At 44.4% G+C, this 27,840-nt stretch overlaps 2 protein-coding genes and 1 long non-coding RNA gene across 8 annotated transcripts in view; 1 reads left to right on the plus strand and 2 right to left on the minus strand.

Annotated features, from left to right (window-relative positions):
- Positions 1–1,802: 1,802 nt before the first annotated feature.
- dyrk3 (dual specificity tyrosine phosphorylation regulated kinase 3) overlaps positions 1,803–27,840 on the minus strand; it is a 71,453-nt gene continuing 45,415 nt past the window's right edge. Inside the window, exons 3-8 of the mRNA XM_052474481.1 lie at positions 24,754–25,134; positions 20,342–20,506; positions 16,958–17,347; positions 4,519–7,482; positions 3,486–4,361; positions 1,803–3,416 (exon numbers count right to left, since the gene is read on the minus strand). Of these exons, the coding sequence (XP_052330441.1) occupies positions 6,769–7,482; positions 16,958–17,347; positions 20,342–20,506; positions 24,754–25,134 (1,650 nt within the window). The 3' untranslated portion in view covers positions 1,803–3,416; positions 3,486–4,361; positions 4,519–6,768. The remainder of the gene's footprint in view (positions 3,417–3,485; positions 4,362–4,518; positions 7,483–16,957; positions 17,348–20,341; positions 20,507–24,753; positions 25,135–27,840) is intronic.
- Positions 17,306–20,331, minus strand: LOC127910499 (melanoma-associated antigen E1-like). Of its 5 annotated transcripts, none has more exons than XM_052474480.1 (6): positions 19,155–20,331; positions 18,580–18,831; positions 18,200–18,373; positions 18,026–18,169; positions 17,882–17,989; positions 17,306–17,708 (listed from the first exon to the last, which is right to left on the minus strand). In XM_052474480.1, the coding sequence occupies exons 1-6, from the start codon at positions 19,357–19,359 to the stop codon at positions 17,644–17,646; spliced, it is 948 nt and encodes a 315-aa protein (XP_052330440.1). In that variant the 5' UTR covers positions 19,360–20,331; the 3' UTR covers positions 17,306–17,643. The 5 variants fall into 5 exon arrangements, 1 of the variants encoding a protein (XP_052330440.1); XR_008075102.1 differs by lacking the exon at positions 17,306–17,708 and adding an exon at positions 17,752–17,809 and having other exon boundaries at positions 17,882–17,917; positions 18,026–18,097; positions 18,200–18,337; XR_008075100.1 differs by lacking the exon at positions 17,306–17,708 and having other exon boundaries at positions 17,824–17,953; positions 18,200–18,337.
- LOC127910500 (uncharacterized) lies at positions 17,986–19,088 on the plus strand. 2 transcript variants are annotated; one of them, XR_008075104.1, is made up of 4 exons: positions 17,986–18,103; positions 18,592–18,699; positions 18,772–18,807; positions 18,915–19,088. It is a non-coding gene; the product is annotated as an uncharacterized LOC127910500 (long non-coding RNA). The 2 variants fall into 2 exon arrangements; XR_008075103.1 differs by lacking the exon at positions 18,772–18,807.

Genomic DNA, 27,840 nt, shown 5'->3' on the forward strand with positions numbered 1-27,840 from the left:
CAGTCATTATAACAGCCCTACCTCTGACCACCGTAATGTTCTACAAGGCGCTTGATAGTTAAGACTAACGTTCTACAAGGCGCTTGGTAGTGAAGACCAACTAATGTCCTACAAGGTGCTTGGTAGTGAAGACTAACGTTCTACAAGGCGCTCGGTAGTGAAGACCAACTAATGTCCTACAAGGCGCTTGGTAGTTAAGACTAACTAATGTCCTACAAGGCGCTTGGTAGTTAAGACTAACGTTCTACAAGGCGCTTGGTAGTGAAGACCAACTAATGTCCTACAAGGCGCTTGGTAGTGAAGACTAACGTTCTACAAGGCGCTCGGTAGTGAAGACCAACTAATGTCCTACAAGGCGCTTGGTAGTGAAGACCAACTAATGTCCTACAAGGCGCTTGGTAGTGAAGACCAACTAATGTCCTACAAGGCGCTTGGTAGTTAAGACTAACTAATGTCCTACAAGGCGCTTGGTAGTTAAGACTAACGTTCTACAAGGAGCTCGGTAGTTAAGACTAACTAATGTCCTACAAGGCGCTTGGTGGTTAAGACTAACGTTCTACAAGGTGCTCGGTAGTTAAGACTAACGTTCTACAAGGCGCTCGGTAGTTAAGACTAACGTTCTACAAGGCGCTCGGTAGTTAAGACTAACGTTCTACAAGGCGCTCGGTAGTTAAGACTAACGTCCTACAAGAAGGGGCTCGGCAGTTAAGACTAACGTCCTACAAGAAGGGGCTCGGCAGTTAAGACTAACGTCCTACAAGGGGCTCGGCAGTTAAGACTAACGTCCTACAAGGGGCTCGGCAGTTAAGACTAACGTCCTACAAGGGGCTCGGTAGTTAAGACTAACGTCCTACAAGGAGCTCGGCAGTTAAGACTAACGTCCTACAAGGGGCTCGGCAGTTAAGACTAACGTTCTACAAGGGGCTCGGCAGTTAAGACTAACTAACGTCCTACAAGGGGCTTGGCAGTTAAGACTAACGTCCTACAAGGGGCTCGGTAGTTAAGACTAACGTCCTACAAGGGGCTCGGCAGTTAAGACTAACTAACGTCCTACAAGGAGCTCGGCAGTTAAGACTAACGTCCTACAAGAAGGGGCTCGGCAGTTAAGACTAACGTCCTACAAGAAGGGGCTCGGCAGTTAAGACTAACGTCCTACAAGGGGCTCGGCAGTTAAGACTAACGTCCTACAAGAAGGGGCTCGGCAGTTAAGACTAACGTCCTACAAGGGGCTCGGCAGTTAAGACTAACTAACGTCCTACAAGGAGCTCGGCAGTTAAGACTAACGTCCTACAAGGGGCTCGGCAGTTAAGACTAACGTTCTACAAGGGGCTCGGCAGTTAAGACTAACTAACGTCCTACAAGGGGCTCGGCAGTTAAGACTAACTAACGTCCTACAAGGCGCTCGGCAGTTAAGACTAACGTCCTACAAGGGGCTCGGCAGTTAAGACTAACGTCCTACAAGGGGCTCGGCAGTTAAGACTAACGTTCTACAAGGGGCTCGGTAGTTAAGACTAACGTTCTACAAGGGACTCGGCAGTTAAGACTAATGTCCGTGCTCTGAACTCTGTAATAAGTTTTATCCTGCTGACCATATAGAGACTCAGCAGGATCTCATGGTGCACACAGCTGAGTACGTGCCTACATGGGCAGAGCAGCTGCGTTATAAGGAGGGGCTGTGAGGGTCAGTTGCCCACCCAACCCACCATACCACACCACACCCGCACACACACTGCTGGGGAGAGGGAATGTGGTGTGTAGCAGTAACACCGACACAACAGGACAGAAATGTGAGGAACATGACCTTTCAGTTAATATTTTATTACATCTCACCGGTTAACAGTAGGTCTTCATCTCAGTGTTGAAACAGTTTCATGTGATTCCATCATGCTGAAACAGCCTACAACACACATCACCACCATTAACGCTATAAAACACATCGTCACCTTCATTTATGCTTTTAAAAACCCTCTCGTCTTGAGTAACAAAAAGCTATAAAAAAAAACAATTTCTATAAAAAAAAAAGAAAGAAAAAAAGGAAGGAATACAGGATAAGTCCAAATAAAAACAAACCCTGACTGTCGTTGAGGAGGTTGAACCCTGAACTATAACCTCTGTGGCCTGGTCCATACAACATGCACCTGATGCATACATGTCGTCTGTGTGTGTGTGTGTGTAGTGACAGCACCATTAACACAATGTGTGTGTCTAAGAGTATCAGCAGTGTCCGTGATCTTTGTCTGCCAGAGCCCTGAGAGTGAGAGACTGAGCTGCACTTCCTGACCTCATGCTAAATGTATAACCACGTTACAGATACATATTTCACACAGAAACATAAAGAATTTGAAAAGAAAAATCAAACAAGACTTATTTGAAATGTTGATATTTTTGTAAAAACCTTTTTTTGAGTGCAATGTTGACTGTTCTAAATTCTAAATAGTTTTGTTGTTGTTGTTTTGCCTTGTCACTTTTGTAAACATGTTTCCCGTGCCAATAAAGCCTCTTGAGAGCGAGAACGTCTTTTAAAATCAGCCTCCACCATCTCAGGATGTAGAAATGTATGGTGTAGAACAAACATGGTCAGGTCTGTTATGTAGAACAGGGAGTCGTTCCAGCTGTAGTTCATCTATTTCTATCTGCAACGTTCTGACCGCTTCACGTCAACGATTAAAGCCCTGCAGCTGACAGAGAGTATGATGTCACTCTTCCGTCTCCTTTAACCTCTCCTACTGCCCCTCCACGACAACACCATGGCAACCACGGCAGGCTCCATAGCGACCACTGAGTAAACAGGGAGGTGTGGCATGTGCTACCTCTTTCCTCTCGCCTTTCAGTGTAACATCCATCCCTCCCTCCCCAGGCTACTGTAAACGACAGAGATATACCCACATTAGTGTTAAAGAGCCGCACTCTCACTCTCCTCCCCCCACCACATACCAACAGGGAGCGATAACGAGAGATAAACAACTCTGGACACAATGATTTAATAAACATTGTGATTTAGCAGAGAGATAGCCCAGTCTCTGGCTCAGCTCAGTGATCTAACGAGGTGGTCTGTGATGAAAGATATTTTTCTGTGCAGGAGTGTAGGGGCAGAGAGGTTCCTGTCTCTTCAGAAGGACCTGTCTCATCAACATGTAGGAGCAGAGAGGTTCCTGTCTCATCAACATGTAGGAGCAGAGAGGTCCGTGTCTCATCAACATGTAGGAGCAGAGAGGTTCCTGTCTCATCAACATGTAGGAGCAGAGAGGTTCCTGTCTCATCAACATGTAGGAGCAGAGAGGTTCCTGTCTCATCAACATGTAGGAGCAGAGAGGTTCCTGTCTCATCAACATGTAGGAGCAGAGAGGTTCCTGTCTCATCAACATGTAGGAGCAGAGAGGTTCCTGTCTCATCAACATGTAGGAGCAGAGAGGTTCCTGTCTCTTCAGAAGGACCTGTCTCATCAACATGTAGGAGCAGAGAGGTCCGTGTCTCCTCAGAAGGACCTGTCTCATCAACATGTAGGAGCAGAGAGGTCCGTGTCTCCTCAGAAGGACCTGTCTCATCAACATGTAGGAGCAGAGAGGTCCGTGTCTCATCAACATGATTCAATGATTTTTAAAAGCTGGTTGTTGCTACATGATCCAACAGATCTCCTTTAGCATATATATATGACACTACACCGCACAAACAAGGGCAGACGTGTGTGTGTGCGTGTGTGTGTGTGTGTGTGTGTGTGTGTGTGTGTACACACATGTTTTAGTTGTTGTCCTAGCACAACATAGCCGATTCAAATAACCAACTCATCGTCAAGCTTTGATTATTTGAGTCAGCTGTGTCGTGCTAGGACAACAACCAATGTGTACCCAAGAGGGGCCCCGGGACCGAGTTTGAGAAACCTGCTGTACAGCAAAACACACTGGAGATGAAAACAGCTGATCCTGGCTGACTAAACCCATAGAATAACATGTAGAACAGCTATGACCTCTAGGACCCTGGAGCTCCAAGCCAGCGCCACTGTTCTCCTCTCATCAGGGTCTAGACCTGGGATACCAGGTGGGTGATTCCCCTCTAATCAGGGCCTAATTTAGACCTGGGACACCAGGTGGGTGATTCCCCTCTAATCAGGGCCTAATTTAGACCTGGGACACCAGGTGGGTGATTCCCCTCTAATCAGGGTCTAGACCTGGGACACCAGGTGGGTGATTCCCCTCTAATCAGGGACTGATTTAGACCTGGGACACCAGGTGGGTGATTCCCCTCTAATCAGGGACTGATTTAGACCTGGGATACCAGGTGGGTGATTCCCCTCTAATCAGGGCCTGATTTAGACCTGGGACACCAGGTGGGTGATTCCCCTCTAATCAGGGCCTAATTTAGACCTGGGACACCAGGTGGTGATTAATCAGGGACCCTGGGACACCTGATTTCCCTCTAATCAGGGTCTAGACCTGGGACACCAGGTGGGTGATTTCCCTCTAATCAGGGCCTAGACCTGGGACACCAGGTGAGTGATTTCCCTCTAATCAGGGTCTAGACCTGGGACACCAGGTGGGTGATTCCCCTCATCAGGGTCTAGACCTGGGACACCAGGTGGGTGATTTCCCTCTAATCAGGGTCTAGACCTGGGACACCAGGTGAGTGATTTCCCTCTAATCAGGGTCTAGACCTGGGACACCAGGTGGGTGATTCCCCTCTAATCAGGGACTGATTTAGACCTGGGACACCAGGTGGGTGATTCCCCTCTAATCAGGGACTGATTTAGACCTGGGACACCAGGTGAGTGATTTCCCTCTAATCAGGGTCTAGACCTGGGACACCAGGTGGGTGATTCCCCTCATCAGGGTCTAGACCTGGGACACCAGGTGGGTGATTCCCCTCATCAGGGTCTAGACCTGGGACACCAGGTGGGTGATTCCCCTCTAATCAGGGTCTAGACCTGGGACACCAGGTGGGTGATTCCCCTCTAATCAGGGACTGATTTAGACCTGGGACACCAGGTGGGTGATTCCCCTCTAATCAGGGACTGATTTAGACCTGGGATACCAGGTGGGTGATTCCCCTCTAATCAGGGCCTGATTTAGACCTGGGACACCAGGTGGGTGATTTCCCTCTAATCAGGGACTGATTTAGACCTGGGATACCAGGTGGGTGATTCCCCTCTAATCAGGGACTGATTTAGACCTGGGACACCAGGTGGGTGATTCCCCTCTAATCAGGGACTGATTTAGACCTGGGATACCAGGTGGGTGATTCCCCTCTAATCAGGGCCTGATTTAGACCTGGGACACCAGGTGGGTGATTCCCCTCTAATCAGGGTCTAGACCTGGGACACCAGGTGAGTGATTTCCCTCTAATCAGGGTCTAGACCTGGGACACCAGGTGGGTGATTCCCCTCATCAGGGTCTAGACCTGGGACACCAGGTGGGTGATTCCCCTCATCAGGGTCTAGACCTGGGACACCAGGTGAGTGATTTCCCTCTAATCAGGGTCTAGACCTGGGACACCAGGTGGGTGATTCCCCTCTAATCAGGGACTGATTTAGACCTGGGACACCAGGTGGGTGATTCCCCTCTAATCAGGGACTGATTTAGACCTGGGACACCAGGTGGGTGATTCCCCTCTAATCAGGGTCTAGACCTGGGACACCAGGTGAGTGATTTCCCTCTAATCAGGGTCTAGACCTGGGACACCAGGTGGGTGATTTCCCTCTAATCAGGGTCTAGACCTGGGACACCAGGTGAGTGATTTCCCTCTAATCAGGGTCTAGACCTGGGACACCAGGTGGGTGATTCCCCTCTAATCAGGGACTGATTTAGACCTGGGACACCAGGTGGGTGATTCCCCTCTAATCAGGGACTGATTTAGACCTGGGACACCAGGTGAGTGATTTCCCTCTAATCAGGGCCTAGACCTGGGACACCAGGTGGGTGATTCCCCTCTAATCAGGGTCTAGACCTGGGACACCAGGTGGGTGATTCCCCTCTAATCAGGGTCTAGACCTGGGACACCAGGTGGGTGATTCCCCTCTAATCAGGGTCTAGACCTGGGACACCAGGTGGGTGATTCCCCTCTAATCAGGGTCTAGACCTGGGACACCAGGTGAGTGATTTCCCTCTAATCAGGGTCTAGACCTGGGACACCAGGTGGGTGATTCCCCTCTAATCAGGGTCTAGACCTGGGACACCAGGTGGGTGATTCCCCTCTAATCAGGGTCTAGACCTGGGACACCAGGTGGGTGATTCCCCTCTAATCAGGGTCTAGACCTGGGACACCAGGTGAGTGATTTCCCTCTAATCAGGGTCTAGACCTGGGACACCAGGTGAGTGATTTCCCTCTAATCAGGGTCTAGACCTGGGACACCAGGTGGGTGATTCCCCTCATCAGGGTCTAGACCTGGGACACCAGGTGGGTGATTCCCCTCATCAGGGTCTAGACCTGGGACACCAGGTGAGTGATTTCCCTCTAATCAGGGTCTAGACCTGGGACACCAGGTGGGTGATTCCCCTCATCAGGGACTGGTCTAGACCCTGTAATGAATGATGAGGTAGGAGAGCAGCAGGGCCGGAGCTGCTCTAAGGTGTCTATGTAGTAATCACTGAGTCAGTTAACCTGCTGTAAACACCTTTATATAGTCTGTCCAAAACGGCCGTTTACCAGATACAATTCTAAATCAACACCTGGAGTGTCCACGCGTTCCAAAATAATTAAAAACACAGAAAACCAAAAGAGAAAAGAACAACCCAACTCATTTAAAACCTCCTGGTTCTGTCCCTCTCTCCATCTGTCCTATGAGACCAGTTTGGGCAGCACGGTGCGGAGGGGTATGGACCCTGCTGAGTCTCCCATCATGTTGGCTCTCTGTTTGTGATTTGCCCCTGTGCCGCTCCCTCCTTTAGCCGGCGGGATGGATGGGAAGGAGGTAGAGTGGTGTTCTGCCGCTCCCTTCTTCTCCCCAGCGGCGGGGGCCAGGGGCTTAGGCAGGCGTCGGTAGAGCCAGGGGTGTCTGAGGGCCTGGCTAGGGGTCAGTCTGCTGGAAGGGTCCCAGTCTAGACACCTCTTAATAAAGTCTGCAAAGGTGAGATCTTCACATCCCTTCAGGGCCGCGCTCCACTCTTTACTGGCAGGGGGACCCCGGAGCTTACCCCTGCGCGAGCGGGAGCCCGTGAACACCGTGGCCCCACTGGGCAAGGTGTTAGCCCCGCAGTAGCGCGGGTGGCCCTTGGAGGAGATGAAGTTCTTAGCCCTCTTGGCTTGCTCCAGCAGCTTGGTAGGGGGCATGCCCAGTAGCTCCATGACACAGGCCAGCTGGTCCCCCTCGTCCTCGCCTGGGAACATGGGATACCCTGTCAGCAGCTCAGCCAGGATACAGCCAAATGACCACATGTCAATGGGGAGACCGTAGCGTGACCCCAGGATGACCTCAGGGGCACGGTAGAAGCGGGACTGGATGTACGTGTAGACACGCTGGTGATGGAAACATGACGAACCAAAGTCTATCACCTGGACAGAGAGACCGAGTCAGACACAGAAATAGCAAAGCAAGGAGCGTGTGTGTGCCTTTCTTTCTGTATCTGTGTGTAGTGTGTGTTCCTGTGTGTGTAGTGTAGTGTGTGTGTAGTGTAGTGTGTTGTGTGTATGTGTAGTGTGTGTGTAGTGTAGTGTGTGTAGTGTGTGTGTAGTGTGTAGTGTAGTGTGTGTAGTGTGTGTAGTGTGTAGTGTGTGTAGTGTGTGTAGTGTGTATAGTGTGTATAGTGTGTGTTGTGTGTAGAGTGTGTAGTGTAGTGTGTATAGTGTGTAGTGTGTGTAGTGTGTATAGTGTGTGTAGTGTGTAGTGTAGTGTGTATAGTGTGTATAGTGTAGTGTGTATAGTGTGTATAGTGTAGTGTGTATAGTGTGTATAGTGTAGTGTGTATAGTGTGTATAGTGTAGTGTGTATAGTGTGTATAGTGTAGTGTGTATAGTGTAGTGTGTATAGTGTAGTGTGTATAGATGGTCCCTGTAGCTCAGTTGGTAGAGCATGGCGCTTGTAACGCCAGGGTAGTGGGTTCGATTCCCGGGACCACCCATACGTAGAATGTATGCACACATGACTGTAAGTCGCTTTGGATAAAAGCGTCTGCTAAATGGCATATATTATTATTATATATTATAGTGTAGTGTAGTGTGTATAGTGTGTATAGTGTGTATAGTGTGTGTAGTGTGTGTAGTGTGTGTAGTGTGTGTAGTGTGTATAGTGTGTGTATAGTGTGTGTATAGTGTGTGTATAGTGTGTGTATAGTGTGTAGTGTGTAGTGTGTGTAGTATAGTGTGTGTAGTGTGTGTAATGTGTATAGTCGTCCCATCCTCACCTTGATTCCACTCCGTCCCTGCTGTTTCAGCAGTATATTCTCTGTGTATAGTGTGTGTAGTGTGTATAGTGTGTATAGTGTGTGTAGTGTGTGTAGTGTGTGTAGTGTGTGTAGTGTGTGTGTAGTGTAGTGTAGTGTGTGTATAGTGTGTAGTGTGTATAGTGTGTAGTGTGTGTAGTGTGTATAGTGTGTATAGTGTGTATAGTGTGTGTATAGTGTGTAGTGTGTGTATAGTGTGTGTAGTGTGTGTAGTGTGTAGTGTGTATAGTGTGTGTGTGTAGTGTGTGTATAGTGTGTATAGTGTGTATAGTGTGTGTGTGTAGTGTAGTGTGTATAGTGTGTGTGTGTAGTGTAGTGTGTGTAGTGTGTATAGTGTGTATAGTGTGTATAGTGTGTAGTGTGTATAGTGTGTATAGTGTGTATAGTGTGTGTGTGTGTGTAGTGTAGTGTGTGTATAGTGTGTATAGTGTGTGTGTGTAGTGTAGTGTGTGTATAGTGTGTAGTGTGTATAGTGTGTAGTGTGTATAGTGTGTGTAGTGTGTATAGTGTGTATAGTGTGTGTAGTGTGTGTGTAGTGTAGTGTGTGTATAGTGTGTAGTGTGTGTAGTGTGTATAGTGTGTGTAGTGTAGTGTGTAGTATGTGTAGTGTGTGTATAGTGTGTAGTGTGTGTATAGTGTGTGTAGTGTGTGTAGTGTGTATAGTGTGTGTAGTGTGTGTGTAGTGTAGTGTGTGTGTAGTGTAGTGTGTGTATAGTGTGTAGTGTGTGTATAGTGTGTAGTGTGTGTAGTGTGTGTAGTGTGTGTAGTGTGTGTGTAGTGTGTGTAGTGTGTGTAGTGTGTAGTGTGTGTAGTGTGTAGTGTAGTGTGTGTATAGTGTGTAGTGTGTGTATAGTGTGTAGTGTGTGTATAGTGTGTAGTGTGTGTAGTGTGTGTAGTATAGTGTGTGTAGTGTGTGTAGTGTGTGTAGTGTGTGTAGTGTGTGTAGTGTAGTGTGTAGTGTGTGTATAGTGTGTAGTGTGTGTATAGTGTGTGTAGTGTGTGTAGTGTGTATAGTGTGTGTATAGTGTGTAGTGTGTGTAGTGTAGTGTGTGTAGTGTGTAGTGTAGTGTGTGTAGTGTGTATAGTGTGTAGTGTAGTGTGTGTAGTGTGTGTGTAGTGTGTGTAGTGTAGTGTGTGTAGTGTGTAGTGTAGTGTGTGTAGTGTGTAGTGTAGTGTGTGTGTGTGTGTAGTGTGTGTGTAGTGTGGTGTGTGTAGTGTGTGTAGTGTGTGTAGTGTGTATAGTGTGTAGTGTAGTGTGTGTAGTGTGTATAGTGTGTAGTGTAGTGTGTGTAGTGTGTATAGTGTGTATAGTGTGTGTATAGTGTGTATAGTGTGTGTAGTGTGTATAGTGTGTGTAGTGTGTATAGTGTGTATAGTGTGTGTAGTGTGTATAGTGTGTAGTGTGTGTAGTGTGTATAGTGTGTGTAGTGTGTGTGTAGTGTATAGTGTGTAGTGTGTGTAGTGTGTGTAGTGTGTATAGTGTGTGTAGTGTGTGTAGTGTGTATAGTGTGTGTAGTGTGTGTAGTGTAGTGTGTGTAGTGTAGTGTGTGTATAGTGTGTAGTGTGTGTATAGTGTGTAGTGTGTGTATAGTGTGTAGTGTGTGTAGTGTGTGTAGTATAGTGTGTGTAGTGTGTGTAGTGTGTGTAGTGTGTGTAGTGTAGTGTGTAGTGTGTGTATAGTGTGTAGTGTGTGTATAGTGTGTGTAGTGTGTGTAGTGTGTGTAGTGTGTGTATAGTGTGTAGTGTGTGTATAGTGTGTAGTGTGTGTAGTGTAGTGTGTGTAGTGTGTAGTGACTAAATGGCATATATTATTATTATTATTATTATTAGTGTGTGTAGTGTGTGTAGTGTGTATAGTGTGTAGTGTAGTGTGTGTAGTGTGTGTGTAGTGTGGTGTGTGTAGTGTGTAGTGTAGTGTGTGTGTTGTGTGTAGTGTAGTGTGTGTAGTGTGTGTAGTGTGTGTAGTGTAGTGTGTATAGTGTGTGTAGTGTGTATAGTGTGTGTAGTGTGTATAGTGTGTATAGTGTGTGTAGTGTGTAGTGTAGTGTGTGTAGTGTGTAGTGTAGTGTGTGTAGTGTGTGTAGTGTGTATAGTGTGTGTAGTGTGTATAGTGTGTATAGTGTGTGTAGTGTGTGTAGTGTGTAGTGTAGTGTGTGTAGTGTGTGTAATGTGTGTAGTGTGTGTAGTGTGTATAGTGTGTGTAGTGTGTATAGTGTGTGTATTGTGTGTAGTGTGTAGTGTGTGTAGTGTGTATAGTGTGTGTAGTGTGTATAGTGTGTAGTGTGTATAGTGTGTGTAGTGTGTGTAGTGTGTGTATAGTGTGTAGTGTGTGTATAGTGTGTAGTGTGTGTAGTGTGTGTAGTGTGTATAGTGTGTATAGTGTGTGTAGTGTGTATAGTGTGTGTAGTGTGTGTAGAGTGTGTAGTGTGTGTAGTGTGTGTAGTGTGTGTAGTGTGTGTAGTGTGTGTAGAGTGTATAGTGTAGTGTGTATAGTGTGTAGTGTGTATAGTGTGTGTAGTGTGTGTAGTGTGTGTAGTAGTGTGTAGTGTGTGTAGTGTGTGTAGTGTGTATAGTGTGTATAGTGTGTATAGTGTGTAGTGTGTGTAGTGTGTGTAGTGTGTATAGTGTGTGTAGTGTGTGTAGTGTGTGTAGTGTGTAGTGTGTATAGTGTGTAGTGTGTATAGTGTGTGTAGTGTGTGTAGTGTGTATAGTGTGTGTATAGTGTGTAGTGTGTGTAGTGTGTGTAGTGTGTATAGTGTGTGTAGTGTGTGTAGTGTGTATAGTGTGTGTAGTGTGTGTAGTGTGTAGTGTGTGTAGTGTGTATAGTGTGTGTAGTGTGTATAGTGTGTATAGTGTGTAGTGTGTATAGTGTGTGTAGTGTGTATAGTGTGTATAGTGTGTGTAGTGTGTATAGTGTGTGTAGTGTGTATAGTGTGTAGTGTGTGTAGTGTGTATAGTGTGTGTAGTGTGTATAGTGTGTAGTGTGTATAGTGTGTGTAGTGTGTGTAGTGTGTATAGTGTGTAGTGTGTGTAGTGTGTATAGTGTGTGTATAGTGTGTAGTGTGTGTAGTGTGTATAGTGTGTGTAGTGTGTATAGTGTGTAGTGTGTATAGTGTGTGTAGTGTGTGTAGTGTGTGTATAGTGTGTAGTGTGTGTATAGTGTGTAGTGTGTGTAGTGTGTATAGTGTGTGTAGTGTGTATAGTGTGTGTAGTGTGTATAGTGTGTGTAGTGTGTATAGTGTGTAGTGTGTAGTGTGTATAGTGTGTGTATAGTGTGTAGTGTGTAGTGTGTGTAGTGTGTGTAGTGTGTATAGTGTGTGTAGTGTGTGTAGTGTGTATAGTGTGTATAGTGTGTAGTGTGTATAGTGTGTGTAGTGTGTGTAGTGTGTATAGTGTGTGTAGTGTGTGTAGTGTGTATAGTGTGTGTAGTGTGTATAGTGTGTATAGTGTGTGTAGTGTGTGTAGTGTGTATAGTGTGTAGTGTGTGTAGTGTGTATAGTGTGTGTAGTGTGTATAGTGTGTATAGTGTGTGTAGTGTGTAGTGTGTGTAGTGTGTATAGTGTGTGTAGTGTGTATAGTGTGTGTAGTGTGTATAGTGTGTAGTGTGTGTAGTGTGTATAGTGTGTAGTGTGTGTAGTGTGTATAGTGTGTATAGTGTGTATAGTGTGTGTAGTGTGTAGTGTGTGTAGTGTGTATAGTGTGTGTAGTGTGTATAGTGTGTAGTGTGTATAGTGTGTATAGTGTGTGTAGTGTGTATAGTGTGTGTGTAGTGTAGTGTGTGTATAGTGTGTAGTGTGTGTAGTGTGTATAGTGTGTATAGTGTGTGTAGTGTAGTGTGTGTAGTGTGTGTAGTATAGTGTGTGTAGTGTGTGTAGTGTGTGTAGTGTGTGTAGTGTGTGTAGTGTATAGTGTGTATAGTGTGTGTAGTGTGTGTAGTGTGTATAGTGTGTGTGTGTGTGTAGTGTGTGTAGTGTATGTAGTGTGTATAGTGTGTATAGTGTGTATAGTGTGTATAGTGTGTGTAGTGTGTATAGTGTGTATAGTGTGTGTAGTGTGTATAGTGTGTAGTGTGTGTAGTGTGTATAGTGTGTGTAGTGTGTGTGTAGTGTATAGTGTGTAGTGTGTGTAGTGTGTGTGTAGTGTGTGTAGTGTGTGTAGTGTGTATAGTGTGTGTAGTGTGTGTAGTGTAGTGTGTGTAGTGTAGTGTGTGTATAGTGTGTAGTGTGTGTATAGTGTGTAGTGTGTGTATAGTGTGTAGTGTGTGTAGTGTGTGTAGTATAGTGTGTGTAGTGTGTGTAGTGTGTGTAGTGTGTGTAGTGTAGTGTAGTGTGTGTATAGTGTGTAGTGTGTGTATAGTGTGTGTAGTGTGTGTAGTGTGTATAGTGTGTGTATAGTGTGTAGTGTGTGTAGTGTGTGTATAGTGTGTAGTGTGTGTAGTGTAGTGTGTGTAGTGTGTAGTGACTAAATGGCATATATTATTATTATTATTATTATTAGTGTGTGTAGTGTGTGTAGTGTGTAGTGTAGTGTGTGTAGTGTGTGTGTAGTGTGTGTAGTGTAGTGTGTGTAGTGTAGTGTGTGTAGTGTGTAGTGTAGTGTGTGTAGTGTGTGTAGTGTAGTGTGTATAGTGTGTGTAGTGTGTATAGTGTGTGTAGTGTGTATAGTGTGTGTAGTGTGTAGTGTAGTGTGTGTAGTGTGTAGTGTAGTGTGTGTAGTGTGTATAGTGTGTGTAGTGTGTATAGTGTGTGTAGTGTGTATAGTGTGTATAGTGTGTAGTGTAGTGTGTGTAGTGTGTGTATAGTGTGTAATGTGTGTAGTGTGTGTAGTGTGTATAGTGTGTGTAGTGTGTATAGTGTGTGTATTGTGTGTAGTGTAGTGTGTGTAGTGTGTAGTGTGTATAGTGTGTGTAGTGTGTATAGTGTGTGTAGTGTGTATAGTGTGTATAGTGTGTATAGTGTGTATAGTGTGTATAGTGTGTGTAGTGTGTGTAGTGTGTATAGTGTGTGTAGTGTGTATAGTGTGTGTAGTGTGTGTAGAGTGTGTAGTGTGTATAGTGTGTATAGTGTGTAGTGTGTGTAGAGTGTATAGTGTGTAGTGTGTATAGTGTGTGTAGTGTGTGTAGTGTGTGTAGTGTAGTGTGTATAGTGTGTAGTGTGTGTAGTGTGTGTAGTGTGTGTAGTGTGTATAGTGTGTAGTGTGTGTAGTGTGTATAGTGTGTATAGTGTGTATAGTGTGTATAGTGTGTATAGTGTGTAGTGTGTATAGTGTGTGTAGTGTGTGTAGTGTGTATAGTGTGTATAGTGTGTGTAGTGTGTATAGTGTGTGTAGTGTGTGTAGTGTGTATAGTGTGTGTAGTGTGTATAGTGTGTATAGTGTGTAGTGTGTATAGTGTGTGTAGTGTGTATAGTGTGTATAGTGTGTGTAGTGTGTATAGTGTGTGTAGTGTGTATAGTGTGTAGTGTGTGTAGTGTGTATAGTGTGTGTAGTGTGTATAGTGTGTAGTGTGTATAGTGTGTGTAGTGTGTGTAGTGTGTATAGTGTGTATAGTGTGTGTAGTGTGTATAGTGTGTAGAGTGTGTATAGTGTGTGTAGTGTGTATAGTGTGTAGTGTGTGTAGTGTGTATAGTGTGTATAGTGTGTAGTGTGTGTAGTGTGTATAGTGTGTGTAGTGTGTGTAGTGTGTGTATAGTGTGTAGTGTGTGTAGTGTGTGTAGTGTGTATAGTGTGTAGTGTGTGTAGTGTGTATAGTGTGTGTAGTGTGTATAGTGTGTAGTGTGTAGTGTGTATAGTGTATGTAGTGTGTGTAGTGTGTATAGTGTGTGTATAGTGTGTAGTGTGTGTAGTGTAGTGTGTGTAGTGTGTATAGTGTGTGTAGTGTGTGTAGTGTGTATAGTGTGTAGTGTGTGTAGTGTGTATAGTGTGTGTAGTGTGTGTAGTGTGTATAGTGTGTGTAGTGTGTAGTGTGTATAGTGTGTATAGTGTGTGTAGTGTGTGTAGTGTGTATAGTGTGTAGTGTGTGTAGTGTGTATAGTGTGTGTAGTGTGTATAGTGTGTGTAGTGTGTATAGTGTGTGTAGTGTGTATAGTGTGTGTAGTGTGTATAGTGTGTAGTGTGTGTAGTGTGTATAGTGTGTGTAGTGTGTATAGTGTGTAGTGTGTAGTGTGTATGTGTAGTGTGTGTAGTGTGTATAGTGTGTGTAGTGTGTGTAGTGTGTGTAGTGTAGTGTGTGTAGTGTGTGTAGTGTGTGTAGTGTGTATAGTGTGTATAGTGTGTAGTGTGTGTAGTGTGTATAGTGTGTGTAGTGTGTATAGTGTGTGTAGTGTGTATAGTGTGTGTAGTGTGTATAGTGTGTATAGTGTGTGTAGTGTGTGTAGTGTGTATAGTGTGTAGTGTGTATAGTGTGTATAGTGTGTGTAGTGTGTATAGTGTGTGTAGTGTGTATAGTGTGTGTAGTGTGTATAGTGTGTATAGTGTGTGTAGTGTGTAGTGTGTGTAGTGTGTATAGTGTGTGTAGTGTGTATAGTGTGTGTAGTGTGTATAGTGTGTAGTGTGTGTAGTGTGTATAGTGTGTATAGTGTGTAGTGTGTGTAGTGTGTATAGTGTGTATAGTGTGTGTATAGTGTGTGTATAGTGTGTATAGTGTGTATAGTGTGTAGTGTGTAGTGTGTATAGTGTGTAGTGTGTGTAGTGTGTATAGTGTGTGTAGTGTGTATAGTGTGTAGTGTGTGTAGTGTGTATAGTGTGTGTAGTGTGTATAGTGTGTAGTGTGTGTAGTGTGTATAGTGTGTGTAGTGTGTATAGTGTGTAGTGTGTATAGTGTGTATAGTGTGTGTAGTATAGTGTGTGTAGTGTGTGTAGTGTGTATAGTGTGTGTGTAGTGTAGTGTGTGTATAGTGTGTAGTGTGTGTAGTGTGTATAGTGTGTATAGTGTGTGTAGTGTAGTGTGTGTAGTGTGTGTAGTGTGTGTAGTATAGTGTGTGTAGTGTGTGTAGTGTATAGTGTGTGTAGTGTGTGTAGTGTATAGTGTGTATAGTGTGTGTAGTAGTGTGTAGTGTGTGTAGTGTGTATAGTGTGTGTAGTGTGTAGTGTGTGTAGTGTATGTAGTGTGTATAGTGTGTATAGTGTGTAGTGTGTATAGTGTGTAGTGTGTGTAGTGTGTGTAGTGTGTGTAGTGTGTGTAGTGTGTGTAGTGTGTGTAGTGTGTGTAGTGTGTGTAGTGTATAGTGTGTGTAGTGTGTGTAGTGTGTATAGTGTGTGTAGTGTGTGTGTGTAGTGTGTATAGTGTGTATAGTGTGTAGTAGTGTGTGTAGTGTGTATAGTGTGTGTAGTGTGTATAGTGTGTATAGTGTGTGTAGTGTGTGTAGTGTGTGTAGTGTGTGTATAGTGTGTGTAGTGTGTGTATAGTGTGTATAGTGTGTATAGTGTGTATAGTGTGTGTAGTGTGTGTATAGTGTGTATAGTGTGTATAGTGTGTGTAGTGTGTGTAGTGTGTATAGTGTGTAGTGTGTGTATAGTGTGTAGTGTGTAGTGTGTGTATAGTGTGTGTAGTGTGTGTATAGTGTGTGTATAGTGTGTATAGTGTGTGTAGTGTGTGTAGTGTGTGTAGTGTGTAGTGTGTGTATAGTGTGTGTAGTGTGTATAGTGTGTATAGTGTGTGTAGTGTGTGTCGTGTGTATAGTGTGTATAATGTGTATAGTGTGTATAGTGTGTGTAGTGTGTAGAGTGTGTAGTGTGTGTATAGTGTGTATAGTGTGTATAGTGTGTGTAGTGTGTGTATAGTGTGTATAGTGTGTGTAGTGTGTATAGTGTGTGTAGTGTGTGTAGTGTGTGTAGTGTGTATAGTGTGTGTAGTGTGTATAGTGTGTGTAGTGTGTGTAGTGTGTGTAGTGTGTATAGTGTGTATAGTGTGTGTAGTGTGTATAGTGTGTATAGTGTGTATAGTGTGTGTAGTGTGTGTAGTGTGTGTAGTGTGTGGTGTGTGTATAGTGTGTATAGTGTGTATAGTGTGTGTAGTGTGTATAGTGTGTATAGTGTGTATAGTGTGTGCAGTGTGTATAGTGTGTGTAGTGTGTATAGTGTGTATAGTGTGTATAGTGTGTGTAGTGTGTATAGTGTGTGTAGTGTGTATAGTGTGTATAGTGTGTATAGTGTGTGTAGTGTGTGTAGTGTGTGTAGTGTGTGTAGTGTGTATAGTGTGTGTAGTGTGTGTAGTGTGTATAGTGTGTATAGTGTGTGTAGTGTGTGTCGTGTGTATAGTGTGTATAGTGTGTGTAGTGTGTATAGTGTGTATAGTGTGTATAGTGTGTGTAGTGTGTGTAGTGTGTGTAGTGTGTATAGTGTGTGTCGTGTGTATAGTGTGTGTAGTGTGTATAGTGTGTATAGTGTGTATAGTGTGTGTAGTGTGTGTAGTGTGTGTAGTGTGTATAGTGTATAGTGTGTATAGTGTGTATAGTGTGTATAGTGTGTATAGTGTGTGTAGTGTGTATAGTGTGTATAGTGTGTATAGTGTGTATAGTGTGTATAGTGTGTATAGTGTGTGTAGTGTGTGTAGTGTGTGTAGTGTGTGTAGTGTGTGTAGTCGTCCTCACCTTGATTCCACTCCGTCCCTGCTGTTTCAGCAGTATATTCTCCGGCTTCAGGTCACAGTGGATGATCCGATGTCGGTTCAAAGCCTCCAGACACTGCAGGATGCTGTGGGCAAACTTCCTGACCAGCGGCAGACTGAAGCCCTGGAACTTATTCCTCTTGATCAGCTCATACAGGTTCATGCTGAGCAGTTCAAAGGTCATGCAGATGTGGTTTCTGAAGGTGAAGTGTTCTAGCATGTGGACGGCGTTCATGGATCCAGAGCGGTCCTGCTTACGGAGGTGCTCGAGGATACGTATCTCCTCCTGGGCTTGGCGGTGGAAACGCTTCTCGTTACGGACCATCTTCAGAGCCAGGTGCTGCTGCAGCTTGTGGTCGTACACCTTCGCCACCTGGTCATCAGATCAATATATATATATATATTTGTCAATACGTCAGTTATCCCATCAATACATCTATCAGGTAATCAATCAAAAACCAACCAACAGGCTGTTGTAGCACCTTGAGGGGACGAGGGTTAGGGTTCATGGGTTAAGGGTCAGGTTGCATAAAACCAATAGGCTGTTGTGGCACCTTGAGGGGACGAGGGTTAGGGTTCATGGGTTAAGGGTCAGGTTGCATAAAACCTCTTAAGTGTTTCACTTGTAGTTTGATACCAAGGAGATCACTGATTAGTAAGGAACACCCCTCACCCTGGTTGTCTCAGTAAGGAACTCCCCTCACCTGGTTGTCTCAGTAAGGAACTCCCCTCACCTGGTTGTCTCAGTAAGGAACCCCCTCACCTGGTTGTCTAGGTCTCAGTAAGGAACTCTCCTCACCTGGTTGTCTAGGTCTCAGTAAGGAACTCCCCTCACCTGGTTGTCTAGGTCTCAGTAAGGATCTCCCCTCACCTGGTTGTCTAGGTCTCAGTAAGGATCTCCCCTCACCTGGTTGTCTAGGTCTCAGTAAGGAACTCCCCTCACCTGGTTGTCTAGGTCTCAGTAAGGAACTCCCCTCACCTGGTTGTCTAGGTCTCAGTAAGGAACTCCCCTCACCTGGTTGTCTAGGTCTCAGTAAGAAAAACCCCTCACCTGGTTGTCTAGGTCTCAGTAAGGAACTCCCCTCATCTGGTTGTCTAGGTCTCAGTAAGGATCTCCCCTCACCTGGTTGTCTAGATCTCAGTAAGGAACTCCCCTCACCTGGTTGTCTAGGTCTCAGTAAGGAACTCCCCTCACCTGGTTGTCTCAGTAAGGAACTCCCCTCACCTGGTTGTCTCAGTAAGGAACTCCCCTCACCTGGTTGTCTAGGTCTCAGTAAGGAACTCCCCTCACCTGGTTGTCTAGGTCTCAGTAAGGAACTCCCCTCACCTGGTTGTCTAGGTCTCAGTAAGGATCTCCCCTCACCTGGTTGTCTAGGTCTCAGTAAGGATCTCCCCTCACCTGGTTGTCTAGGTCTCAGTAAGGAACTCCCTCACCTGGTTGTCTCAGTAAGGAACTCCCTCACCTGGTTGTCTAGGTCTCAGTAAGGAACTCCCCTCACCTGGTTGTCTAGGTCTCAGAAAGGAACCCCCTCACCTGGTTGTCTAGGTCTCAGTAAGGAACTCTCCTCACCTGGTTGTCTAGGTCTCAGTAAGGAACTCCCTCACCTGGTTGTCTAGGTCTCAGTAAGGAACTCCCCTCACCTGGTTGTCTAGGTCTCAGTAAGGAACTCCCCTCACCTGGTTGTCTAGGTCTCAGTAAGGAACTCCCCTCACCTGGTTGTCTAGGTCTCAGTAAGGAACTCCCCTCATCTGGTTGTCTAGGTCTCAGTAAGGAACTCCCCTCATCTGGTTGTCTAGGTCTCAGTAAGGAACTCCCCTCACCTGGTTGTCTAGGTCTCAGTAAGGAACTCCCCTCACCTGGTTGTCCAGGTCTCAGTAAGGAACCCCCTCACCTGGTTGTCCAGGTCTCAGTAAGGAACCCCCCTCACCTGGTTGTCCAGGTCTCAGTAAGGAACCCCCCTCACCTGGTTGTCCAGGTCTCAGTAAGGAACTCTCCTCACCTGGTTGTCCAGGTCTCAGTAAGGAACTCTCCTCACCTGGTTGTCCAGGTCTCAGTAAGGAACTCTCCTCACCTGGTTGTCCAGGTCTCAGTAAGGAACTCTCCTCACCTGGTTGTCCAGGTCTCAGTAAGGAACTCTCCTCACCTGGTTGTCCAGGTCTCAGTAAGGAACTCTCCTCACCTGGTTGTCTAGGTCTCAGTAAGGAACTCCCCTCACCTGGTTGTCTAGGTCTCAGTAAGGAACTCCCCTCACCTGGTTGTCTAGGTCTCAGTAAGGAACTCCCCTCACCTGGTTGTCTAGGTCTCAGTAAGGAACTCTCCTCACCTGGTTGTCTAGTTCTTAATTGAAAGGAAAAACAAAAACCAGCAGACACTAGACCCTCCATGGAATGAGTTTGACACCCTGTGCTTTAAGGAATAATTTCCCCTTGTTTAATTGTTTAAAGGTGTTACTAACATTTCCCTAGGTAAGGGCACAATTTAAGGGTTTTACGGTAGTTTGAAGGCAAGTACTGCAGAAAGAGTCTCTGGTTACCATGGAGACGACCTGGTTCATTGACAAAGTCTCCCCAAAGAGATTGCCTTTATTTTGGGAGATCGCAAAACAAAACTTCTATATTCAAGACAGGAGATTCAAGACAGGAGAAACAAATTGATTCAGAAGATAAAACACTTTTCTTGTAGTTGCTTTTCCTCAACTTGTTTTTATTCCTTTCTAGTACATGAAGCTAGCTCACAGAGTAGCTAACTAGCCAGCTAGCTTACAGAGTAGCTAACTAGCCAGCTAACTCTAGCCAGCTAGCTCACAGAGTAGCTATAGCCAACTAGCCAGCTAGCTCACAGAGTAGCTATAGCCAACTAGCCAGCTAGCTCACAAAGTAGCTATAGCTAACTAGCCAGCTAGCTCACAGGGTAGCTATAGCTAACGAGCCAGCTAGCTCACAGAGTAGCTATAGATAACTAGCCAGCGAGCTCACAAAGTAGCTATAGCTACTGATTGTGCACTTTCCATTGAATAACTAAGTAGCTAGCTGGTTGATATTTTCCTTTTGTAACCAGAGCAGATGAAAGCAACATTCACCTCCAAAAATGCAGTTTACATTGATATCCATACTGAATGAAGCCGTTAAGGGACCTCATGGGCCTTTTGCCTCTTGGTAGGCCATCATTATAAATAACAATTTGATCTTAACCGACTTGCCTAGTTAAATAAAGGTTAAATAATCAAAAATATAAAAACATTTCACTTCATTTAAGGGGGGAATATGCCTTAAAAAGTTGTGTGCAACTAATTAAGTTAAGGAAACATGAAGAGAAAAGATGAGGGGGAAATTAACTGGGTCCAGGGGTCAGAGGTTAAAGCGTTACCTGTCCGAAGCTGCCCTTGCCGATGACTTTGAGGAACTCGTATCTGAAGGCCAGGTGATCGTGGGGTACATGGATGTACCCGCCCTGCTCGTCATCAAAACCCCCATTGTTGTTGCCCCCAGCGACTGCAGGACGCTTCTTAGCGTTGGGACCCAGGAAATACACCTGTTGGAACCATAATATTATTAACAAATTAATCACAGAATTGTTTTAATGTAACAAAATACATGTTTGTGTGTGTGTGTCTCAGTGTGTGTGTGTTTGTCTGTGTCTCAGTGTGTGTGTGTGTGTGTGTGTGTGTGTGCTTGTCTCAGGAGGCTGAAGAAATTTGGCTTGGCACCTAAAATGTTTACAGATGCACAATCGAGAGCATCCTGTAGTCTGGTACGGCAACTTCTCTGCCCACAATCGTAAGGTTCTCCCAGAGGGGAGTGAGGTCTGCACAATGCATCACCGGGGGAAAACTACCTGCCCTCCAGGACACCGACACCACCCGATGTCACAGGAAGGCTAAAAAGATCATCAAGGACAACAACCACCTGAGCCACTGCCTGTTCACCCCGCTATCATCCAGAAGGCGAGGTCAGCACAGGTGCATCAAAGCTGGGATCGAGAGACTGAAAAAGAGCTTCTATCTCAAGGCCTTCAGACTGTAAAATAGCCATCACTAACACGTTAGAGGCTGCCGCCCAATATAAATAGACTTGAAAACACTCGTCACTTAAATCATGTTTACATATCTTGCATTACCTTTTCATTATCTATACTATTCTACAGTATCATGGTATATGCATTACTCATCTCATATGTATATACTGTATTCTATACTATTCTACTGTATCTTAGTCTATGCATTACTCATCTCATATGTATATACTGTATTCTATACTATTCTACTGTATCTTAGTCTATGCATTACTCATCTCATATGTATATAGTATCTTAGTCTATACTATTCTCATATGTATATACTGTATCTTAGTCTAGTCTACATTACTCATCTCATATGTATATACTGTATTCTATACTATTCTACAGTATCTTAGTCTATGCATTACATCTATACTATTCTCATCTCATATGTATCTATTCTACATTCTAGTCTATGCATTACTCATCTTGTACATTATATCATCTCATATGTATATACTGTATTCTATACTATTCTACTGTATCTTAGTCTATGCATTACTCATCTCATATGTATATACTGTATTCTATACTATTCTTACAGCATTATCTTAGTCTATGCATTACTCATCTCATATGTATATACTGTATTCTATACTGTATTCTACAGTATCTTAGTCTATGCATTACTCATCTCATATGTATATACTGTATTCTATACTATTCTACAGTATCTTAGTCTATACATTACTATCTCATATGTATATACTGTATTCTATACTATTCTACTGTATCTTAGTCTATGCATTACTCATCTCATATGTATATACACTGTATTCTATACTATTGTATCTTAGTCTATGCATTACTATCTCATATGTATATACTGTATTCTATACTATTCTACAGTATCTTAGTCTATGCATTACTCATCTCATATGTATATACTGTATTCTATACTATTCTACAGTATCTTAGTCTATGTATTACTCATCTCATATGTATATACTGTATTCTATACTATTCTACTGTATCTTAGTCTATGCATTACTCATCTCATATGTATATACTGTATTCTATACTATTCTACTGTATCTTAGTCTATGCATTACTCATCTCATATGTATATACTGTATTCTATACTATTCTACAGTATCTTAGTCTATGCATTACTCATCTCATATGTATATACTGTATTCTATACTATTCTACTGTATCTTAGTCTGTGCCGCTCTGACATTGCTCATCCAAATATTGATATATTCTTAATTCCATTCCTTTACTTTAGATGTGTGTATTGTTGTGAAATTTCTAGATATTACTGAACTGTTGGAGCTAGAAATCAAAGTATTTCACTACACCCGTAATAACATCTACTAAACGTGTATGTGACCCCAAAAATTGTTTTGAACTGTCAAGTTTGGTGGAGGAGGCATAATGGTCTGGGGCTGTTTTTCATGGTTTGGGCCCCTTAGTTCCAGTGAAGGGAAATCTTAGGCAAGTCAGTTAATTAAGAACACATTGTCATTTTCAAATACGGCCTAGGAACAGTGGGTTAACAGCCTTGTTCAGGGGCAGAACGGCAGATTTTCACCTTGTCAGCTCGGAGGATCCAGTATTGCAACCTTACAGTTAACTAGTCCAACGCTATAACCACCTGCCTCTCGTTGCACTCCACGAGGAGACTGCCTGTTATGCGAATGCAGTAAGCCAAGGTAAGTTGCTAGCTAGCATTAAACTTATCTTATAAAAAACAATCATAAGCACTAGTTAACTACACATGATTGATAATATTACTAGTTTATCTAGCGTGGCCTGCGTTGCATATAAACTGACTGAGCATACAAGCATACACGTATCTGACTGAGCGGTGGTTGGTAGCAGCTCGTTCATTCAAACAGCACTTTCGTGCGTTTTGCCAGCAGCTCTTCTGTTTATGACTTCAAGCCTATCAACTCCCGAGATGAGGCTGGTGTAACCGATGTGAAATGGCTAGCTAGTTAGCGGGGTGCGCGCTAATAGCGTTTCAAACATCACTCGCTCTGAGACTTGGAGTAGTTGTTCCCCTTGCTCTGCATGGGTAATGCTGCTTCGAGGGTGGCTGTTGTCGTTGTGTTCCTGGTTCGAGCCCAGGGAGGAGAGAGGAGAGGGACAGAAGCTATACTGTTACACTGGCAATACTAAAGTGTCTATAAGAATAACCAATAGTCAAAGGTTAATGAAAAACAAAATGGTATAGAGAGAAATAGTCCTATAAATACTATATTAACTACAAACTAAAACCTCTTACCTTGGAATATTGAAGACTCGTTAAAAGGAACCACCAGCTTTCATTTGTTCTCATGTTCTGAGCAAGGAACTTAAATGTTAGCTTTCTTACATGGCACATATTGCACTTTTACTTTCTTCTCCAACACTTTGTTTTTGCATTATTTAAACCAAATTGAAAATGTTTCATTATTTATTTCAGGCTTTTTTGATTTTATTGATGTATTATATTAAGTTAAAATAAGTGTTCATTCAGTATTGTTGTAATTGTCATTATTACAAATAAATAAACAAATAAAAAACGGCCTATTAATCGGTATCGGCTTTTTTGGTCCTCCAATAATCGGTATCGGTGTTGAAAAATCATAATCGGTCGACCTCTAATGGGGAGTGTCACCGCACAGCTGGTTAAAAGGTCTCTCCAGAGATGTTAGATCGGGTTCAGGTCCGGGCTCTGACTGGGCCCCTCAAGGACACTCAAGACTTGTCCCGAAGCCACTCCTGCGTTGTCTTGGCTGTGTGCTTAGGGTCGTTGTCCTGTTGGAAGGTGAACCTTCACCCCAGTCTGAGGTCCTGAGCGCTCTGGAGCAGGTTTTCATCAAGGATCTATCTGTCCTTTGCGCCGTTCATCTTTATCTCGATCCTGACTAGTCTCCCAGTCCCTGCCGATGAAAAACATCCACACAGCATGATGATGCTGCCACCACCATGCTTCACCGTAAGAATGGTGCCATGTTAACTCCAGACAGATGCTTGGCATTCAGGCCAAAGAGTTCAATCTTGGTTGCATCAGACCAGAGAATCTTGTTTCTCATGGTCTGAGAGTCTTTAGGTGCCTTTTTGCAAACTCAATGGGCTGTCATGTGCCTTTTACTGAGGAGTGGCTTCCACCTGGCCACTCTACCATAAATGCCTGATTGGTGGAGTGCTCCCGAAATGGTTGTCCTTCTGGAAGGTTCTCCCATCTCTACAGAGGAACTCTGGAACTCTATCAGAGTGACCATCAAGTTCTTGGTCACCTTCCTGACCGAGTCCCTTTTCTGCCTATTTCTCAGTTTTTCCAGGCGGCCAGCTCTAGGAAGAGTCTTGATGGTTCCAAACATCTTCCATTTAAGAATGCCTAAGCTCAACGTCGAGTCTCATAGCAAAGGCTCTGAATACTCGTTTAAATAAGTTTTACATTTTAACATTTGATAAATTTGCAAACATTTTTAAAAACCTGTTTTCGCTATGTCATTAACGGGTATTGTATATAGATATTATTTAATCCAGTTTAGAATAAGGCTGTAATGTAACAAAATGTGGGAAAAGGGAAGGGGTCTGAATACTTTCAGAGTACAATGGTCACACTGTAGAGCTCTGGTGTGAATGTGTGTCTGTGAGTGTCTGTGAGTGTGTGTGTGCCTGTGAGTGAGTGTGTGTGTGCCTGTGAGTGTGTCTGTGAGTGAGTGTGTGTGTGTCTGTGAGTGTGTGTGTGTCTGTGAGTGTGTGTGTGTGTGTGTGTGTGTGTGTACCTCTGGGTAGGAGTGTATCTCAGTCTGTTCCAGGATAGTGAGTTGAGAGCGGTACTGTCTGAGGGCCTGTTCAGGAGTCAGGGGTCCCACCAGTTTGCCTCCCCAGGGTCCGGTACTCTCTGACGACCCTTTACTGGAGCCCGTACTGTCTGAGCTGCGTTCTTTAGACAGCCCAGTCACCGGGGAGGGTTTACCGGTGGTGCGCTCTTTAGACAGCCCAGTCACCGGGGCGGGTTTACCGGTGGTGCTGTTGCCGTTGTGTGTTGTTGTGGTAATAGCATTGACCTTGCGGTTGTAGGTGGAGTCATCGTACGGGTACTTGACCTTCAGCTGACCCCCGCTAACACCGATCTGGTCCCGCATCACACCTGGCTTATTCACCTGGGGGAGGGAGAAGAGAGAGAGTTAGAGAGAACGTGACAGAGAAAGAGAGATGGGGGAAGGGTGAGAACCAGTGGAACAGGAACTAATTCCTGCCAGACAATGTCGTCTGGTAATAGGGTCAAGTGCAGCAAAGAAAGACTCATCAGAGCTGTAGCTGGCTCAAAACAGAGCTGTAGCTGGCTCCAAACAGAGCTGTAGCTGGCTCCAAACAGAGCTGTAGCTGGCTCCAAACAGAGCTGTAGCTGGCTCCAAACAGAGCTGTAGCTGGCTCCAAACAGAGCTGTAGCTGGCTCCAAACAGAGCTGTCGCTGGCTCAAAACAGAGCTGTAGCTGTCTCAAAACAGAGCTGGAGCTGGCTCAAAAGTTGTAGTGGTTTATTGGTTGTAACGGTGGTATTGAGGTTGCGCCTTGTGGTTATTTTTGTTTTATTTGTAATGTACATTTTTCTTCCTGTTAATCAAATAACACACAGCTCAGACACCCATACATACCCCACAAGACATGGCACCAGGGGTCTCTTCAGACACCCATATATAACCCACAAGACATGCCACTAGGGGTCTCTTCAGACACCCATACATACCCCACAAGACATGCCACCAGGGGTCTCTTCAGACACCCATACATACCCCACAAGACATGCCACCAGGGATCTCTTCAGACACCCATACATACCCCACAAGACATGCCACCAGGGGTCTCTTCAGACACCCATATATACCACAAGACATGCCACCAGGGGTCTCTTCAGACACCCATATATAACCCACAAGACATGCCACCAGGGGTCTCTCAGACACCCATATATACCCCACAAGACATGCCACCAGGGGTCTCTTCAGACACCCATATATAACCCACAAGACATGCCACCAGGGATCTCTTCAGACACCCATACATACCCCACAAGACATGCCACCAGGGGTCTCTTCAGACCCCCATATATACCCCACAAGACATGCCACCAGGGGTCTCTTCAGACACCCATATATAACCCACGAGACATGCCACCAGGGGTCTCTTCAGACACCCATATATACCCCACAAGACATGCCACCAGGGGTCTATTCACAGTCTCAAAGTACATTAAGCCAATGCACAGTATTACACAGAGCCATGATCGCATGGAACTCCCATCTCCAATTACTCAAGCAAACAGATGAAATCTCATGGAACGGACCGTGAGGGGACACAAACACACTAACATTATTCTGTTGTATTGTTAATATATTCTTGTATTTTAAAATTGGTCTGTTCTTGCCTATCACTGTTTTGTTTACTTGTCATGTTTTGTGTTTTCTTGTGGACCCCAGGAAGAGTAGCTGCTGCTTCTGCAGATCAACGAGGACAAACACAAACTCTCCATGTGTCAGCTGTTATCAGACTGGGAGGGTAGAGACAGTTAGACAAGACACACTATAAAAACCTAGTTACATTTCAATCTGTCCCAGAAGTCTACCAAGAGATCTAACTCCCGAGTCTGGTTCAAACTTCCTCAAGCTCAACAGGGATAAGACAAAACTTCCTCAAGCTCAACAGGGATAAAACATAACTTCCTCAAGCTCAACAGGGATAAAACAAAACTTCCTCAAGCTCAACAGGGATAAAACAGAACTTCCTCAAGCTCAACAGGGATAAAACAGAACTTCCTCAAGCTCAACATGGATAAAACAGAACTTCCTCAAGCTGAGAATGAGAACTTGTTCTCAACTGGCCTACCTGATTAAATAAAGGTGAAATAAATGAAAGCTCAACAGTGATAAAAACAGAACTCCTCATAGGCACCAAATCCACCCTCGCCAAAGCTGAGAACCTCACCATTGACAACAGCTCCTCTGTTTCTCCCTCCCTCCACGCACACAACCTTGGTGTCACCCTGGACTCTCATTTGACCACCACATAAGATTGAGGATTTGACGGTCTTTCTTCCACTTCCGCAACATTCAGATCAACTGTATTATCCCACCAGGGGGACATTCATTCATGTGCTTAAAGAAAAAAGACGTTACATAACACATGAAACACACAGAAATAACACATAAAAAACATTCACTCAAAGCGCTACAGCTACACATTGAAAGTGAATGTGCAGTATACTGGAGGGACCAACAGACTATCTATTATTCAGCCTGGTGGCTGTTGGAATAAACTAGTCCCCATGTCTATCTGGTTTATTCTTCTATTGAACAAGTCTCTTTTCCCTTGTCTGGCTGCTGCTGTCAATCAGTTCTCAGTGATGAGTACTGTCCTGTAAAACGCTTTCAAGTTCTACGAGGACGAGTTTTGGAGTGAAGGGGGATGAGTACTGTCCTGTAAAACGCTTTCAAGTTCTACGAGGATAAGTTTTGAGTGAAGGGGGATGAGTACTGTCCTGTAAAACGCTTTCAAGTTCTACGAGGACGAGTTTTGGAGTGAAGGGGGATGAGTACTGTCCTGTAAAACGCTTTCAAGTTCTACGAGGATGAGTTTTGAGTGAAGGGGGATGAGTACTATCCTGTAAAACGCTTTCAAGTTCTACGAGGATGAGTTTTGAGTGAAGGGGGATGAGTACTGTCCTGTAAAACGCTTTCAAGTTTTACGAGGATGAGTTTTGAGTGAAGGGGGATGAGTACTGTCCTGTAAATCGCTTTCAAGTTTTACGAGGATGAGTTTTGAGTGAAGGGGGACGAGTACTGTCCTGTAAAACGCTTTCAAGTTCTACGA

This window comes from Oncorhynchus keta, chromosome 21, assembly GCF_023373465.1.
Source record: "Oncorhynchus keta strain PuntledgeMale-10-30-2019 chromosome 21, Oket_V2, whole genome shotgun sequence".
NCBI lineage: Eukaryota > Metazoa > Chordata > Actinopteri > Salmoniformes > Salmonidae > Oncorhynchus > Oncorhynchus keta.

Bases quoted from the DNA above. Each gene is read 5' to 3' on its own strand.
- LOC127910499 (XM_052474480.1), bottom strand. From the start codon at position 19,359: ATGGAGGGTCTAGTGTCTGCTGGTTTTTGTTTTTCCTTTCAATTAAGA. The intron at 18,832-19,154 runs GTGAGGAGAGTT...CTGGACAACCAG, and splicing joins ACTGAGACCTAGACAACCAG to GTGAGGGGAGTTCCTTACTG. The intron at 17,990-18,025 runs GTGAGGGGTTTT...CTAGACAACCAG, and splicing joins ACTGAGACCTAGACAACCAG to GTGAGGGGAGTTCCTTACTG.